Genomic DNA, 19030 nt, shown 5'->3' with positions numbered 1-19030 from the left:
TCTCTTTTAGCCTTCGAAATTGAGGACCTCTCATGACAGAATAGGCAAAAAGGTGTAATTTAATGAGCCGTCAATCAACCTGTATAGGTCAGTGTTGTCCACTTCAAAGAATTCCAATTATACGGGGTTGATGGGCCAATCTGGCACTGTGAGTATGTGTGGTACACTTTGACAAAATGGCTGCCACGAGGGTTCGTTTTGCCAGGTCACAAAATGTTTGCCACAGTGGGGGTCATTTAGTTCCCCAACTGAGCATTTTTCAGGTCTCTAGGACCACAGTTGCCAACCTTCTTTAACCTGTGCTTCTAACAACACGTAGGGTGTTAATGGTGGAGTTGAAATTTGCAATTTCTAACCTGGGTTGAGCTATGTTGGAAGAACACCTATACGCCCTACAAAAAAGCAGCATACGAAGCAAACAGGAGCAGAAGGAAGCAAATTTTGGAGCTGGAGAGGACATACCAGAATTTGTCTCTTCATCTGCTGTTTGCTGTAGCATCTCTACAGGCGTTGGATTCAAATCTGAGGGAGATTCTTCATCCCTCTCTCTCTCTGGAGCTTCGCTGGACATGGCCTCCATCAACCTCTCCTGGTTCTGAAGAAAGGACTCCATCCTTGCCAGGGAGAGGAAATCGGAGACCTAGAAGAAGAGGAGGATTGGAACAAAATGGAGAAACGCCTCTTTCTGCTAACTATTGGAAGTTTTCCTTCAACAATGCTCGGCCTTGAAGACAGACTTACTGTCAGAATCCATTTATATCACATTTCATAAATGTATGGTTAGAATATTGTGCCTATACTTGGGATTCTGCCATCTCTCCGAGGGGGGGGGGAGAGGATGTGTATTCAGATTGCAGTAGGCTGTTTTCAAAGACCAGGAAAGCTTTTGATCTGGGGGGAACAGAGGGAGAGAGAGAGATCTGGGTTGTACCTCCATTTGAAACTGAAAGGAAGAAAGCAATAACAATAAATGCAAGAAAATTTCCCTTTCCCACGAAAGGGCCTGACACCTAAGTAAATGATGTGAGCCTGACCAAAAGGATACGAGGGGAGGGGGTTGAAACGGGAATGCTTTATATAGTATCCAAATGTAACTCAATGTCAGATCCCGTCTTGTATTGTCACAGCCGATCTCACCCTAGTAAACTTTTCCTTTTGGACAAACTTGGATCCAAGAGTTCTTATTTCCTAAGATGTGGATGGGGGTGGGTCCTGACAGTAGACGGGATCTTGGGGGTGGGTCCTGACACTTACGTTTGTGCCTTCCCTGAAAGCATATAAAATCTTCTCCTGCGTTCCGTCCACATTCAGCATTTTGCCAGATGGGAATTTCAGCTTAGGCCTGTGAAAAGAGAGGCAGGAAAACACAGTATTCATTCATATAATCTGAGGAGCTTGATCACTCCCATGGATGGGTTGCTTCCAACGGCTGGCCACTCCGCCAGAATTCCCGTGATTTATCAGCAGCTGCAAAAAATGTCAATAGCAAGTGAGAGAGAAAACACGCAGTGTGTGGCTTTGCAAATCCTTTCCAAGGTTTGTACCAAAAGGTGCTACTTTAGGAAGCACCTGCATTTAAGTAACATGTTGCATCTTTGGGCCTGTTTCTCTTCTGCCCTCGTGTTGCGCTTGGGGGGGTGCACTGGGACGCACACACTGGTTGCATACAGGTAGTTAGTCCTCACTTAATGGCCAGTCGTTTTAGGACCATTTGAAGTTAGGCAAACCGCAGAATGGTTTTTTTTTACCGTCCACAAGCCACCATCAGCCATCATAAATGGTCACACCGCCCCGTTGTGGCCACATGATATGTACGGTGGCTCAGCTTTGTTACTCCTTGCTGCAGTCTAGGATCGTGTGAGGATTTGCGATGGCTTTTGGTTTCTGGCATTTTTTTCAAGAACAACAACAACAAAAAGGACTCATTCAAACGAATGAGTTTGTTTAGCAAGCATTGTGAAGAAGGCCAGAAAATTACTTCCGGTCGCATGGATGCCTTGACTTACAACTGTAGGTGACTTATGACCGTAATTCTGGGCTCAGTTATAGACATAAATCAAGAACTACCTGCATACCTGCTTGGAAGAACTACAGCCATGTCTTTCTTGGTTTGGGGTCCTGACAAACTGAGAAAGCAACTTCTCAAGAAGAAGGAAGGGAGAAGAAAGCGCATTCAGACTTGTAAGATTCTGTTACTGTGCTCTGAGCGTAACCTTCAGATTCCGCCTGACTTCTCTGCACCCACTATCCATTAGAGCCGTGGTAGCCTAGGGGTTAGAATGCAGTACTGCAAGGTAACTCACTGCTCAACTCCAGGAGTTCGATCCTGACTGGCTCAAGGTTGACTCAGCCTTCCATCCTTCTGAGGTCGGTAAAATGAGGACTCGGACTGTTAGGGGCAAGATGCTAACGTTGTAAATTGCTTAGAGAGGGCTGTAAAGCACTGTGAAGCGGTTTCATAAATCTAAGTGCCATTGCTGTTGCTCTCTCTTGATGCAAGTTCTTCTGATTAACTTCGACCGAGTCAAAGAGTTTTACTTGCCAGAGGGACCAACCGAGGCAGGTCCTTACATTGGGCAGAATCTAATGTACATCTACATTAGGCACCCTTCCAGTGGACCATTTTAAAGCAAAAGTGGACAACACACTGAGCAAGGGAAAGCAAACCACAGAGAGTCCAGTGGGACACTGCACGTTCAACACAATCAAACTAGAAAACACGAATTTGCAAACGTCCTCTCTCTCAAACACTCTAAGGGATTTCTTAAGACAAAGCAATAAAGTCTGTTCACCGCTTAGGAATGTCATGTCCAGCAAGGATTTTGAAAACCCAATTATCTCCTCCCCCCACTCCTCCCAATTTGATCCCTTTACTGAAATCAGATCTCTTCTGGGGGGGGGAGGGGAATACAGATAAGAATCCGAGCAGTACAGCTCCCTAAGGTCCAGCAAAAGTTTAGTAGTCAACTCAATAATCCCAACACTATTAGCAATAATCACCACTAAAGACCCAGAATAATTAAACAGCTATTCCTGAAGGACGGCATGGAATATTTCTGCCCTTTCTTAGACCTGATAATTTCTGAAGAATGCCAGCAGGATTAGACCCATGTCAAGACATGAACTTGCACGGATTAATTTTTGCAGGCACAGAGAGTTTATTCCCTAAGTGACCCCAATAAAGATATTCATGGCAGCATGGCTTCAGGCTGCAGAAAGGAGTTGCTACTATGGATTTGCACATTCGAGCTCAACAGGAACTCTTACCTACTGGCTTTCTTTCCATTGCTTTGTGGTTTCCCGTCCACTTCGGCCTCGCTGAGTTCTTCCGTAGGACTCTGTGGCTCAGATCTGGGAAATGCCGTTTTTAATGTGTCCACAATGGCATTCATTACAATCTGCAATAAAAGGAAACCTTTGCTGACCTAAAAGACAATGCAGGTACTCCTTGACGTAGGACTACAACACAGGACCACAGACCGAAATTTCTGTGGTTAACTGAGACAGTAGTTTAACCCCATTTTACGACTTTCATTGCCCCCCAGTTGTGAATCCCTGCAGTTATTAAATTAGTAACACGGTTGTTAAGGGACTCTGGCTTCCCCCATTGACTTTGCTTGTCAGGTCACCCAAGGGGATCACGTGACCCCGGAACACAGCAACCATCATAAATATGAGTCAATTGCCAAGCATCTGAATTTTGATCACGTGACCAGGGGGATGCTGCAGTGGTTGTCATGTCACTTTTTTCAGTGCTGTTGTAACTTCGGACGTCACTAAATGAACTGTTGTAAGTCGAGGACTGCATGTAGTGCTGGAGAGCAGTGTTGAGAGTATCTTGGACAGCGGAGACTTCTGGTGAGGAAACGGGAAACTGCCTGCAGATAGCAGGAGAAATTACGGTGCAAAACGACAGATGGACGGTGGATCTGTATTCACGGAAATCTGTCTTAAAAGCTATTAGAGGAAGTGGCTTGAAGTTAGCTTATTGGTTTAATCATGTATAAGGGTGCAACGACATCAAACACATTACCTTATCAATCCTGGAGACCACAAATGGTTTTTTGACGAAGGCAATCCTTGCGTCCATGTTCAAGGCCAGGAATTCTTGCATTTCTTCGCTATTGGCAATCTCAGGAATTGCGCATATTTGCTGCAACAGGCAAGCAGACAAACAGTGAAGCAAAGAAACATTCTGTCAACCTCTAGCTGGGGAATCCAAATAAAATTCCAGGTTGATTCCATTTCCGAAAATCTTACTGTTTATTGAACATACTGCATGGTTTTGTCGAACCAAAACTAATCTGAGGTTCCCACACCAATTCGTAGACTTACAACAACCATTTCGCCAGCCAAATCCCCCAACGTCTTATGTAATTCATATCAACAAGTTCACTTTGTTATGGGAACCATCTGCTTCAAATCCACACCTGTTCTGGTGTCCTTGACAAGGCTTCAGGCTCCCACAGTCTTTGGCTGAATCGAAGAGGTTTCGTTTCTCCATTTAACCCACTTGAAAGTAACATTCCCCTCACCCCTTAATCTAAGAGCAAGATGAAATGCAGAGGCACGAAGCTGCCAAAGTTTCATCCTTGACACATTTCCACCAGAGGTTTAGGACAGAGGTGGGTCATAGTTAAGAGCAGAGGGCCACATTCAACATTTTGAGGTGAGGGGAGTGCTGAAGGAGACAAGAAAAAGTGAAAGAGGGAGGATCACATCTGCATTGGCTGCTATTCTTTTTATTTTTATGAGGTATTTTTACGTGAATTTAAAAATGACAATAAAACCAGGCCAGATTTAAATGAATAGCAGGAAGAAATCCTGACCTTCAAGAACGATTCCAAGAGACTTTTTCTGGCTTCAACTTTCTCTGTGTCCATGTTACCAAATGGAAGATCCGGAAACAGTTTTTTTGGACCTTTTATGTCTGTCATGTTTTTTTAAAAAACAAAACAAAACAGAGTAATTTTACTGCAACGTTAATCATACTAGCTCATCATTCATGATTAAAATATAGATTTCCAAATTGCTTGCAATAAAACCCAGCATTTTTCAGTTGGTTTTTACATCATATTAGGCTACGGTTTCTCAACTTTGGCAACTTGAAGATGTGTGGATTTTAACTCCTAGAATTCCCCAGCCAGCCAGGGAATTCTGGGAGCTGAAATCCACACATCTTCTAGTTGCTAAGGTTGAGAAACCTGGCACTAGGCCAGGGGTAGGCAACCTTGGCTCTTTTATGACTCGTGGACTTCAACTCCCAGAATTCCTGAGCCAGCCATGGTTGGCTCAGAAATTCTGGGAGTTGAAGTCCACGAGTCATAAAAGAACCAAGGTTGCCTACCCCTGCACTAGGCCATAATATGATTTGTTGTTTGATCGGTGATTTCTGCTCTCTACGTTCTATTAAATTTGACCCATGTGAGCTGTAAAGCATGTCCAGAAGATTGTGAGAACCTGCCCAATTAGGGTTAATGTCAGAAAGATGATCAAGGCTTAGCATACTGTGTCAGAAAAAGTCAACATTATTGGAATAAGTGCCCCAGAGGACTGTGCTCCAAACTAAAACAGAGCTTGTGAAAAGGTGTAGAGCTAGCCCAACTATGCCTTTATCTGCTTTTATTCCATTTTTCTGACAATAAGTTTGTTCCTCGAAGTTGCCTATGCCAAGGACAAAATATCCAGACATTTTGCAGATCGTTCACTTAAATTGTTGTTTCCTACTTAACCATAATGTGTATCAAAATATAAACTATTTGTATTTTAATACACATTTTATATGTTGTTTTATGCACCCTGTTGTTACACCATATGAAATAAATAAACAATGACAATCGCCAGTGGATAGAAAATGGGGAGAGAGAGAAAAAAAAAAAAACAAGACAAGATATTCTACATTAACTTAATTAACCCCCACTTTGTCTATAACAAGATTCTACAGAAAAGGAATTCAGGACTAACTTTTTATGAACTTCCGTAGATCTGGTTTCTCTTCCAGCCTGGTTTGTAGGTTCAAGAACTCGCGGTACCTTCGATTCACGGTATGGTATGCCACTTGCTGGAGGCTGTTAGTGCTGTCGCTGTCTAATGTTGTCTCATACTACGGGAAAAAGAAAAACACCATCCTCAGTGAGGAAGGACCTGACTATTTGCCAAACCAAACCATGTATAATGGTCTAAAGCAGGGGTCTTCAATCTTGGCCACTTATGACTTGTGGACTTCAACTCCCAGAATTCCTCAGTCAGGCACGCTGAAGTCCACAAGTCATAAAAGGGCCAAATTTGAAGAACCCTGGTCTAAAGCTTGACTTGACTTCAAGAGATGGGCCGATTCTGCTGGCATTTCGGAAGGGTCATCTCAGATGCTTGGGATGGGGTGACAAGTAACACTGCTGGTTGGCTGTTTAGCTTCTGGTTTTTTTGTTGATTAAAAAGAAAGATTTTCCAAGCATGTATCTATCATATTGATTTGTTTGGGAGGGAGGGAGGAAGGAAGGAAAAATGGAAGGAGGGAGGGAGGGTGGAAGGAAGGGTGGGTAGAAGGAAAGAAGGAAGGAACTAAAAATGGAGGGAAGGAAAAATGAAAGGAAGGAAGGAAGGAAGGAAAAAACAGGAAGGAAGGAAGGAAGGAAGGAAGGAAGGAAGGAAGGAAGGAAGGAAGGAAGGAAGGAAGGAAGGAAGGAAGGAAAAATGGAAGGAGGGAGGGAGGGTGGAAGGAAGGCAGGGTAGAAGGAAAGAAGGAAGGAACTAAAAATGGAGGGAAGAAAAAATGAAAGGAAGGAAGGAAGGAAGGAAAAAACAGGGAGGAAGGAAGGAAGGAAGGAAGGAAGGACGGAAGGAAGGAAGGAAAAATGGAAGGAGGGAGGGAGGGTGGAAGGAAGGCAGGGTAGAAGGAAAGAAGGAAGGAACTAAAAAATGGAGGCAAGGAAAAATGAAAGGAGGGAGGAAGGAAGGAAGGAAAAATGGAAAGAGGGAGGGAGGGTGGAAGGAAGGGAGGGTAGAAGGAAAGAAGGAAGGAACTAAAAAATGGAGGGAAGGAAAAATGAAAGGGAGGAAGGAAGGAAGGAAAAAACAGGGAGGAAGGAAGGAAAAACAAGGAGGGAGGGAGGGAGGGAGGAAGGAAACCAGGATTACCTTCACAGTGTACAAGGTGTAAGGATGGAATCCTGTTCCGCTGTGCTCCCGAGCAGTGATTGTCCCAGTGATGCGCAGGTTCTGAATGATGACAGGACCATCAGGACTGAGTGGTTCAAAACTGAAGGTGCCCATAGGGGCGGTGGGGGAGGAAGAAAGCAGACTTGGCAGATCTTGAGGGCTGTGTGCCAAGCTTCCAGGTGGCTCCAACTCTTTCACCAGGCAGGATGGCCGTCTCAAGAAAGTCTTTTCCGGATCCTCCAAAAGAGCAGTCAAAGAAGCTAAGGTGTCTTCTGCAACTGGCTCTATGTGGATGTCAGGACAGGGGCCGAGGGAGGCGGCCTGGAGGTTGGCTTCAGAGGTGAAGCCCTCAGCAATATCCTCTGTGCACCTGTCTTTCTCACCCAAGCTGTCTTCTGCGTCCACCTCAACAGGCCCTTCCAAATCAAGAAGGGAGCTAGCAAAGAGTTCTTCTGCAGTCACAACAATCAGGGGGCTAGAGTCTTTCCTTGCCTCAGACACGGGGGACTCGACTTCCAAGTCTCCACTGGGGAAGAAGGACCCGAGGGTACCAGGGTGAAGTAGGGGTGCAGCCGTGCTACCATTATCTTTCTCATTCGTGGGAGTGCTCAGCACTGGGTCAACTGGTTCCTTTCCCTCCACCAAGAAGTTCTCCAAACTATCTACCACGTTCCTGTTGAAAGGCTCAAAATCCCTTGGTAGGGTTTTATCACCCTCAGTAGCCATTTCTGGCTGAAGGGCCGGGGGCAAAACACTGGGCACCGTGGGCTGGCTTGAGGAGGCGGCTGATATTTCTGGGGAGGTCGCCACGACCTCGCTGGTGCCGGTGGCCTTCCTGGAGAAAAGGTTAATCCAGAGCTGGTTGAGCCAGTCAGGATCCGCCATTTTGTTGATCACAGGCATCAGCACGTTGCAAGTCACCAGCTCCACCACCACAAAGCGGCCAGTCCTGCTTTCCAGATGGGATTCGGGCACCAAGACACGTAGTAGCAAGTCCACCGTGCGCCTAGTATATTCCACCTGGTGTGTAGGACTATGAACAGCCAAATGAGGTTCTGAGAATTCACAGTAGGCTTGCCACAGTCTATCGGCCTCCTCGGAAGAGTCTCCGAGGCTTTCTGCTTCCTTCCGTTTCTCCTGGACCTTCTTGTAGGCCTGCAGGTGGCACCCTGCCAGGAGGAGGACCTTTTGGGTCAAGGCCGTCTTGTCCACCAGAAGCATCCTCCTTTTGAGCTCCAAAGCAAAACCCAACATTGCTTTTTTAACCTCTTTCTCAAAGTTCTGCTCGTGGCTCACAGACCGGTACCAGGAAGATACAAAATCCCGAATGATCTTTTGAATAATATTCCGGATCTCTTCATCCAACTCTCTCTCTGCCTCGGGATTTGGGGGGCAGCTTTCGAGGGGAAGAAACCTCTCCAGGTGAATTTTGTGGCTGCTGCCCACCATCACTTGGGAACCCAACCAGCCCCCCAGTAAGGCCAACAAGCCTGATAAGATGCAGAGCAACCAAACATTGACCAGTAAGTGGACCACCAACAACCAGCCTACTACAGCCCCTAAGGCCATCAGCTTCCTACTGCCGGCTAGATCGCCCAGCCCCACACCTTGTTGTGGCATCCTTAGCATCTTCTTCTTCGGACCTTAACCTTAAAATTAGGCTCTATTGCTTTAAAAATAACAGCATGGCTCCCCATAGGTGGCTCTGGCACTCAGGGTTAGGGGTGCCCTCGTCAAAACCCATCCGCCGACCTCTCTGGCTTAGTCTACCCAGAGGTCTTCCAGTCGTGCCATTTTGCACGCCCGGGCTTCAAAGCCCAGCCCCCTTCAACGGCAGCTTGCCTTGCAATCGGAAAGCCGAACGAAAGCCAATTTAAAACCGGAAAAAAGGCAAGGCGGGGGCGCTCTTTTAGTAAATAAATAAGTAAGTAAGTAAGTAAGTAAGTAAATGCAAATAAATCCTCTCGGGGTTTTTTTTGTTCTGTTTTTGTTTTTTGGTTTTTTTTTTCCCCCAAGTGGCCGCACGGCCTCCGCCTCTCCCAAGGGCAGCAATGCAAAATAATGCAAAATAATGCAAAATGCAAAAAAAAAAGGGGGGGGGGTTTGTAAGAAAATCAGCAAAAACGCGACTGGCAAATCAGCTCAACTCAGCCCACCAGCGTCCCCGTGGCAAAGCGAGGAGGGGGACCCGCTTGCTGACGCTTTTCGCCCGCCCCCCCCATCCCACCCCACCCCGGGCCGAAGCTCTTGGCGATCTCCTCGGCCCGCCGCCCGGCCTTTTCTTGGCAAGCCTGCCGGGCGATTTGCTGCTGGAGCTCTTTGCTGGCCTGGCCGGCCTTTTCCCCGGGCCGCTAAAGAGCTGCCAAGAGGGAAGCGCGGCCGGGCTCGTCGGGGAATGGCAGTGCCACCTGGCGACGGAGGCTCCGCGGGCGGGCGGGCGCGGCGTGGGCTGGCTTGGGTCGCCGCTTCTGGCCCCGCAGCTCCTAAATTGCGGTCTCCAACCCGAAGGTGCTTTTTTTTGGGGGGGGGGTCTTTCCAAAAAAGGCAACTGGACTTTATTGAGTAGCACCCGAAGTCGGGACAAGAAGCAACGGATGGAAAGTAATCCAGGAGAGAAGCAAGCCAGGACTCAGGAGGAATTTCCTGACAGGGAGAACAATTAAACAGTGGGACGACCGGGCTCCAGAAGTTGTGAGTGCTCCAACACTGGAGGTTTTTAAGAAGAGACTGGACAGCCATTTGTCTGGAATGGTAGAGGGTTTCTTCCCTGAGCAGGGGGGTTGGACTAGAGCAGGGGTCCTCAACACACACCCACACACCCATGGACCAGTACCAGGCTGCGGCATGCAAGCAACCAGGCCGCACAAACAAGCAAAGCCCCATCCATGGGATGCAGGCAGCACACAAAACCACGCACTCTTCAGTCCGTGGAAAAACCTCTCACCACGGAACCGGTCCCTGGTACCCAAAAGGTTGGGGATCTCTGGACTAGAAGACCTCCAAGGTCCCTTTCAACTCTGTTATTCTATTCTATTCTATTCTATTCTATTCTATTCTATTCTATTCTATTCTATTCTATTCTATTCTATTCTATTCTATTCTATTCTATTCTATTCTATTCTATTCTATTCTATTCTATTCCATTCCATTCCATTCCATTCCATTCCATATTCTATTCTATTCTATTCTATTCTATTCTATTCTATTCTATTCTATTCTATTCTATTCTATTCTATTCTATTCTATTCTATTCTATTCTATTCCATTCCATTCCATTCCATTCCATTCCATTCCATTCCATTCCATATTCTATTCTATTCTATTCTATTCTATTCTATTCTATTCTATTCTATTCTATTCTATTCTATTCTATTCTATTCTATTCTTCCATTATTCTATTCTATTCTATTCTATTCTATTCTATTCTATTCTATTCTATTCTATTCTATTCTATTCTATTCTACTCACTACTCTACTCCTACTCCTATTCCTACTCCTACTCCTACTCCTCCTATTCCTGTTTCTATTTCATATAAAGTTTCTTGGATGAGAAGCAAAATGTTTTCACAGGAAAAAAACGCCCAAGAAAATTGCCTTTTGGAAAAAGCACCTTTGGGACAGTCATGGTTGAGAATCTCCATAGAGGCCTCCAGTTTGAATTTTTACTCAAAGAATGATGGCAATGACTGGCTGTATCCCATAATAACAGCATGCCAGGAGTAGGGAGGACTTGCCTGCCTGCCTGCCTGCCTGCCTGCACTTTTCTTGGCCAGGTGTTAATAGAAGTGGTTTGCCATTGACTGCTTCCTAGGACAGAGAGAGAGAGTGGGACTGAGCTTTGTGCCTAAAGGAGGACTAGAATTCATGCCCTCCCCCCAGTCCCTTCCACCACCCTACCACCCCATTCTTAGAGTGATGCCATCCCCACTGATGATGACGTTACCCATTCTGTCGAGTCCAACTTGGCAATTCTGTGGGCCCTGTCTCTGCTCAAAAAATTTAATTAGAGTTGTTTTACGGTCTGCCTGTGGTCAGCTTTGATGGTGTCCCACCACCGTGTTCTTGGTGGCCTGGTTTCCATTTCAAACTCTTCCAAATTGCTTTCTCCAGTGACCTTCACCACTGTAGTACTCCCAGAGAAGATTCTGGTGGAGCTCCCTTTTATGCATCCCAAAACAGTATTTGCCTTGTTAGCATCCTAACACCTCACTGAAGATTGAAGTCATGCCTTTAGCCAATCTGGGGGTGAGGTATGATTGTGGTTTGAAATTGATTACCTACTCCTGCTCTGCTCCAGTTCTATCTCTGGTGGCCTTGCTTTCATCCTTAGCTTAATATTTCCACTAAAGTGTGTCCATCACCTTAATCATCAGAGGCAGGCCCTTCCACCACTCAGCAGTTGTTGACGTTCGAAGAAGTTTCTGCTCATGTTGTGCTGAAATTGGTTTCTCAGCAAATTCTGCTCTAGCAAATGTCCCGGTTGTGAGCAGAACTTTTAGGGGAATCCCAAGTTTTACCGAAATACAGAAACACTCTGAAATCCATCCCTATTTGATCATCAATTTGAAATACCCTCAAACGTGGACTGAAATTGTCATCCAAGGTGAAAGTTGGAGAACTTGGCTCCTAGAGCTTTCAACATGAATAGTTTGCACTGTAATCTTGGTTTTCTCTGGGTTCAACTTTAAACATCTACCTGGTTTGTCAGCTGTGGATCTCCATGCATTACACAGCTACTGCTCGGCTGAGTAACTAGGTGACCCCACTCCCTACTAGCACTGATAATGTTGTCTGGCTGGGTAGAAAAACGTCTCCATGAACCCATCCCTAAACTTCAACTGGCAGTCAAAAGGCATGACAAAAATTCTTTAATTTCACAGGTTTATAGTCAGATTTAACTATCGTTTCAGTTGGGAAAACGTGACAATCCTAGACCAGGCCAAATCCGAAAATGCCGGGGAATTTCTAGAAACCTGCCACTCTGACAAATCAGCCGTCCACAGACACATAGACATTAACAACATCTATAGTCTATGCAAAAGAGAGAATCCACCAGCCCCAAAGAGCAAAAGACCCCAACACGTCCCCACCAGTAATCGGCACTCAGCATAGATTAACCCCGAGGTCAACTTCAGACTAACAATCGAGTAAGCGACACACCAATCAAGAAACTGCCAAAGAGACATTAGTAAACAGCCCAGCCAAAGAATCCCTAAGACCACCCCCACTCACCCAGACAGGCAAGACACCAGAATATAAACCTGCAGCAAACCACACTCCTTACTAGCACTGATGACGTTACCTAGTTAGGGTAATGAAATGTCTTCAAGTAAACAAGCAAGCTCAGAGAGCACCAAGGATCCCTCACTTCAATCCTGAGCTGCAAATATTCTCCTTTATTAGTGAAACATCTGCAAGAAAGCAATCAAGCTCAAGAACCCCCAGAGTCGTCGTCCTCCTCCTCCTCCTCCTCCTCCCTTTTAGCACTGGAGATGTTACATAGTTGGGCAATGAAATGTCTGCAAGCAAACAATCAAGCTCAGAGAATGCCCAAAATCCTCCCGTTCAACCTTGAGGTACAAATATTCTCTTCTCAGGGTTTGTTTGCTTTTTTTTTGTTTGTGTGGTGTCCTTTTGTGGTGACATTCTCCTTAGCTTTTTCAAGCTTGGACAAGGTCACTTCAAAGTGTCCCCCTTCGTAATGCGATCTCCAGCCTCTGGATGCCTCCAAGTCCTTTTCTAACCTCAGAAATAAAATCTCAATGTTCACCTCACAACTTAAAAGCTGAGAACCTCTAGAGATCTACCTGACCAGTGAAATTCCCAAGTGGGGACTTTTGCAGATCTCTTAGGAACCTTATTAAGAGCCTTCCTTTCTTCCCCCTTTTTAAATTTTTTACAGTTAACGAGCAGCGGTAGAACACATTATGCAATCTTATATGGAAATTCCCTTGCGTTTTATTTCACAACAGGTGAAGGTTAAGCTGAACATAATTCTCCAGAAAAGGAAAAAAAACATTTCCATTCCCATAAGAGAGGATACTTTTAACAAGCTGGTTGAGCCAGTCAGGATCTGAAAGTGATCTGTACCTTTGGGAATGAAAATTGAGATGCTGGGGGAAAAGAAATGAAGGGACTTTTCTTTGCTGGTCAATAAAAAATTCTCCTTTTTTTTTTAAATTTCTTTTTTTTTTTAAAGGCTTGGATGACATATATTAAGACCCAAGATTTCTACACTGTTGCATGCAGGAGGAGAGACACGTAGCTGAAAACCCCAGGAAAAGACACACATCTGGTCACTGAAGGTCAGAAGCTTGGGTAGTTTTGCCTTCCCTTCAATTGAAGGACTTGCTGCTTTTTTATTACATTAAGCCATTGTGTAGTTTGATTTTGACCTAGCATGTTGTGTGAAGGGTAAGGCACAGATTGGGTAATATAAACCCAGCTTAGGGTATTTTAAGCAAAACACAGCATGCAGATTAGCAGTTTTGTGTACTTAGAGAGTTTAACCGGACTGAACAGACATTTGCAAAAGTGATATTTTTGTCTGTCTGTCTCTCTCTCTCTCTCTCTCTCTCTCATCTATCTATCTACTGTATCTGTTTGTCTATATCTCTATCTATCTATCTATCTATCTATCTATTGTACTGTATTTCTGTCTGTCTATCTACTGTATCTGTCTAGTCTGTCTGTCTGTGTGTCTATATCTATCTATATCATCTATCTACTGTATCTGTCTATCTATCTATCTATCTATCTATCTATCTATCTATCTATCTATCTATCTACCTATCTATCTATCTGTATCTCTGTCTGTCTATCTACTGTATCTGTCTGTCCGTCTGGTCTGTCTGTCTGTGTCTGTCTGTCTGTCTGTCTGTCTATCTATCTATCTATCTATCTATCTATCTATCTATCTATCTATCTATCTATCTATCTATCTATCTATCATCTATCTAACTATCCACCCACCCATCTTTGTTGGGTTTTAACAGCATCATCATGAGAAACCCGGCGGTGTCCGTTGTCAAGGTCCATTTTTCTTTCCAGACAGGGTTAATGCTACTCACGTTGGGAGTGTGAAACACCACTCACTCCTCTCCCAGTAGCATTTACTCTTACTGAAACTAGCCACTACAGTACCCAGCACTCTGAGCAAGCATCATTTGGAGGAGTTGCACTCAGTAAGTATAAAATGCAGGTAGTCCTCAACAACAGCTCATTTAGTGACCATTCAGTCGCAATGCCACTGAAAAAAGGGGAGCTATGGCTGTTTTTCACAGTTACAACCCTTGCAGCATCAAATGGTCACATGATCAAAATTCAAACACTTGGCAACTGACTCATATTTATGACGGTTGCACTGCTCTGGGGTCACGCGATCACCGTTTGCGACCTTCTGACTAAGCAAAGTCAAATGGGGAAGCCAGATTCTCTTTAACAACCGCGAATGAATAATGGTGGCAACATAAGTCGTAAAACGGGGCAAAACTCACTTAACAAGCGTCTCACTTAGCAACAGCAATTTTGGGCTCAGTCCTGGTCATAAATCAAAGAATATCTGTAGAAGGTTGATTTTTTCCTGTTGCTTTCTTCATTTCCATCCTGCCAAGATTGTGTCATGTCTGTGTTTGTAGACGTGCATTTTAGTCAGCTCTTTTCCCAAACCACAATCGTTTGACTGTGATGTTTTTTTTTTAATATTGTAAGCCTCTCACCCGACATGATTTTGTACTTACCGCCGTCTTTAAGATGATGGCTAGCCTGCTTTTCTGCTGAAGCTTCCAAGCAATTTCTTGTTCATCAAAGAATGATAAAACCGAACAACTAAACTTAGATTTATTCCTGGGACACCACTGCACTGTAATAAATAGAGCGACTTTATGAAATCCAACCCCATTTGATCATCAAGTTAAAATACCCTCAAACGTGGGCTGAAATTGTCCTCCCAGATAAAAGTTGGGGAGGGTGGCGGCTGTGCAAAAATCAAGAGCCTGTTTTTAAATGTTTGGGGAGTTCTATAGTTCTGTCATTACTTCAGTGACTTTGAAACACAGGAAAATATATCTTGGCGATAATGAATGATGGAGAAAGTTGTCACCGTCAGAAGCTCTTGGAGTGGATTTGAACCTCACCAAGAATGCCGGATGAGTAAATTTCCTTAGCTACCATTCCTTTGGGAGGTGTTAAAAAAAAGACAATTTTGGGGAAGAGTAAGCTGTTCTCTCTCGCTTTAATTCATTGTCTGAGCAACCATTTCTTATGCTAAAAGTGATTTCAGCCTGAGACTCCCGGAAGATGTGGAAACAAATGACAAGGTATCTGAAATGTCATTTTGAGGCTGACACCTGAGGTGACAAATGACTTCATTTTGCGCCCAGGAGGACAGCCGGGTGTTTTAAATTGCACAGTGCAAGGGAAGACAAAATTGTTGGGAGAAGAAGACGGTGTGGCTCAGGTAATGGAACGGGGGATTTTTCTTACCAGGATGAATTGAGGATCCTGCTGTGAGCTATTGATTGTACACTGCCTGGAAAGTAGACCAATTAAAAAGGGATTAATTTGAAACCGTGACAAGCTGTGAATTTGGCAGCCCTTTATGAATGTAGCAACGTTCATGTGCGCAGGGCCTGAAGTGGGAACAACAGGTTGATGGGAGTGGGTGACGCTGAGAAAGGATGAGCAGAGTTGTTCTTGATTAAAATCCGGATGTCCGTCAACCAGAGTCACTTGCAATAGCGAGGGTCAGTTTAGTCTAGCTGTTAGGGCACCAGGCTAGAAAGTGGGAAATCGTGAGTTCAAGTCCCATCTTAGCCATGAAAGCCAGCTAGGGGACTTTGAGCCAGCCATTTCCTCTTAGCCCAGCCCACCTCATAGGATTGTTGTTGTGGGGAAGATAGGAGGAGAGAAATGTTTGGATATGCTTACTACCTTGAGTTATTTGTAAAAATAATACAAACAAATAAATAGTGTAGTTCAGAAAGGCTAAAAGAAGCATGCAGGATAGACTTTAAGTACCAGAAGGGGAGCTGAGATACAGATCAATTGCCGCTTCCTTGCATATTTAAGAAATGGGTGAATTGAACTTGTTGAATGTTGCAAAGCATTTAAAGGTTTAAAGATTTCTGAAGGGGCTGATGGCTCAGTGGTTAAAGATGCAAAGCTGGCAGCCTGGTTGAAGTCCTGAGTGGTGCGCAAGGGGGTGAGCACCCAGTTGCCCCAGCCCCTGCCCACCTATCAGTGCCTCCAGAGTCAGACATGATTGGACAGGGAAACCTTCATTTTTACCTTTTACCTTTAAAGATTTATCAGTAGATTCAACAGACATTAGTCCCTACTGATTAGAAGAGAATATCTGTAGCTCTGGGTTGAACTGTGTGGTCCTTGGTGCTCTCTGAGCTGGGTTGATTTCTTGCAGACATTTCATGACCCAACTAGTTGACATCTTCAGAAAACAACCTAGCTCAGAGAGCACCAAGGACCCCCAAATTCCTCCCAACTCTTGAAAATGCATCAGCATAAGGTCATCAAAGGAGAAACTGAGGGAAGGAAGCCCTCTTGTGTACGTGACTGTATGGCAAAGCTTGAAGGAGAGCAGGGATAGACAACTTGTGAACTCAACACAGATACTGGTTTCAGAGAGGGTGACCTATCAGGAAACAGGTTGGGAGTTGTATTCCAATCTGTTTCAAAGGACACTAGGTTGACTTAATCTGACTGAAAAACTTGAGTGTAATTAATCAAGTGCCATGGATACACTTTTCCCCCTATGCATTTATTATATTTTATTATAGGTTTTTATTCTTATTATTTTATTATTATAGGTTCCCCTGCTTGAGCATGGGGCTGGACTAGAAGACCTCCAAGGTCCCTTCCAGTTCTATTCTATTCTATTCTATTCTATTCTATTCTATTCTATTCTATTCTATTCTATTCTATTCTATTCTATTCTATTCTATTCTATTCTATTCTATTCTATTCTATTCTATTCTATTCTATTCTATTCTATTCTATTCTATTCTATCCCATCCCATCCCATCCCATCCCATCCCATCCCATCCTATTCTTCCCTTCCCTTCCCTTCCCTTCCCTTCCCTTCCCTTCCCTTCCCTTCCCTTCCCTTCCCTTCCCTTCCCTTCCCTTCCCTTCCCTTCCCTTTCCTTCTATTCCATCCCATTCCATTTCATTCTATTCTATTCCATTCCATTCCATTCCATTTCATTCCATTCCATATTTTCTATTCTATTCTATTCTATTCTATTCTATTCTATTCTATTCTATTCTATTCTATTCTATTCTATTCTATTCTATTCTATTCTATTCTATTCTATTCTATTCTATTCTATTCTATTCTATTCTGTTCCTTATTCTTATTCTTATTCTTATTCTTATTCTTATTCTTATTCTTATTCTATTCTATTCTAATTATATATTCTGTTCTGTTCTGTTCCGTTCCGTTCCGTTCCGTTCTGTTCCATTCCATCTTGTGGAACATTAACAATTTCATTTCAGAAGCAGCTTTTGAAGCCGCCAAGCAGCCTCACCTTTCAGAGTCTATAAATGAGTCTGGATCTCTAATAATACAGTTCTGTTCTAATTCTGCCCTTTTAACTATACAGGTAGCCCTCGACATACGACCACAATGGAGCCCAAAATTTAAGTTGCTGAGACATTGGTTAATTGAGTTTTGCCCCATTTTACAACTTGTCTTGCCACGTTGGTTAAGTGAACCACTGCAGTTGTTAAATTAGGGACCCAGTTGTGACGTGAACCTGGCTTCCCCATTGTCTTTGCTTGTCAGAAGGTCGTAAAATGGGATCACATGACCCCGGGACACTGCCACCGTCATAAACGTGAGTCAGTGGTCAAGCCTCCGAATGTAAATCATGCGACCCTGGGGATGCGGCCACGGTTCTAAGTGTGAAAAACGGTCATAAGTAACTTTTTTCAATGCCGTTGTAACTTGGAATGGTCACCAAGTGAGCTGTTGTAAGTTGAGGACTATCTGTACGTTGCCTAGAGCAGTGATGGAGAACCTTTTAGAGACTGAGTGCTCAAACTGCAACCCAATACCCACTTATGTATCGTTGGGTGCTGGGTGAAGGTGGCCCATTGGGTGGGCGTGGCCCATTGGGTGGGCATGGCTATTAGGGGTCATGGCTTCGGTGGTAACGGCAGACTGGATGGGGCTAAAAAGTTCAATTCCAACTTTGCGAGATCTTTTTTCCTGCGAGAAATTGAAATTGATTGATTGAACCTTTTTTTTTTTTTGCACACAGCGGTGGAAGCCTAAAGTGAAAAGGTTTTATAAAATCCAGCTGAAGGCCTAGGACTGGGGCGACAGCACGCATGCCCACAAAGAGGGCTCTGTGTGCCACCTGTGGCACGCGTGCCATAGGTTCGCCACCACGGGCCTAGAATCACTCTGAGAGTGAGATGGGCCGTAGCTAAATGGATCAAACCAACAAACAGATAATTGTGGAGCAAAATATTCCTCTCAAAGGCCCTCGAACTTCTGGTAATAATGATAACTTTATTGTCACTTTGAATGTACACCAATCGGCATACATCAAAATGAAATTTCGTAAACCAATGCAGCCGCAGCCATTCCAGGCGCCGCCATCGTAGAACACCTTTAAAACATCTAAGACAAAGGCTAAGAAGCTAAGTGAGACCATCCGGAATGCAAGAGAAGATGATTCTGTAACAGAGATGAAATCTTGGACCATCCTAAATTCTCATCTGTTGAGTGGCTTATTACAACCTGTCCTTATCTCAAAAAAGCTTCTGCAGACGAGCGCTGATTGATTGTCCAGAGTTGGCTCATCACGCCACAGTGACAGGCTGACACCAAAGCCGCAGGCTCCAGGCT

The 19030-nt window shown here is 44.4% G+C and overlaps 1 protein-coding gene across 1 annotated transcript in view; it reads right to left on the bottom strand.

Moving 5' to 3' along the window:
• The window catches only part of SNX19 (sorting nexin 19), a 33980-nt gene extending 24469 nt beyond the window's left edge, over positions 1–9511 (bottom strand). The window contains exons 1-7 of the mRNA XM_081333541.1: positions 7138–9511; positions 5965–6103; positions 4830–4930; positions 4034–4153; positions 3268–3398; positions 1255–1342; positions 463–640 (exon numbers count right to left, since the gene is read on the bottom strand). Of these exons, the coding sequence (XP_081189667.1) occupies positions 463–640; positions 1255–1342; positions 3268–3398; positions 4034–4153; positions 4830–4930; positions 5965–6103; positions 7138–8787 (2407 nt within the window). The 5' untranslated portion in view covers positions 8788–9511. The remainder of the gene's footprint in view (positions 1–462; positions 641–1254; positions 1343–3267; positions 3399–4033; positions 4154–4829; positions 4931–5964; positions 6104–7137) is intronic.
• Positions 9512–19030: the final 9519 nt, after the last annotated feature.

This window comes from Vipera berus (assembly GCF_964194415.1).
Source record: "Vipera berus genome assembly, chromosome: 8".
Taxonomy (NCBI): domain Eukaryota; kingdom Metazoa; phylum Chordata; class Lepidosauria; order Squamata; family Viperidae; genus Vipera; species Vipera berus.
The sequence above is the reverse complement of the archived record's forward strand: the minus strand, read 5'-3'. Positions and strand labels throughout refer to the sequence as shown.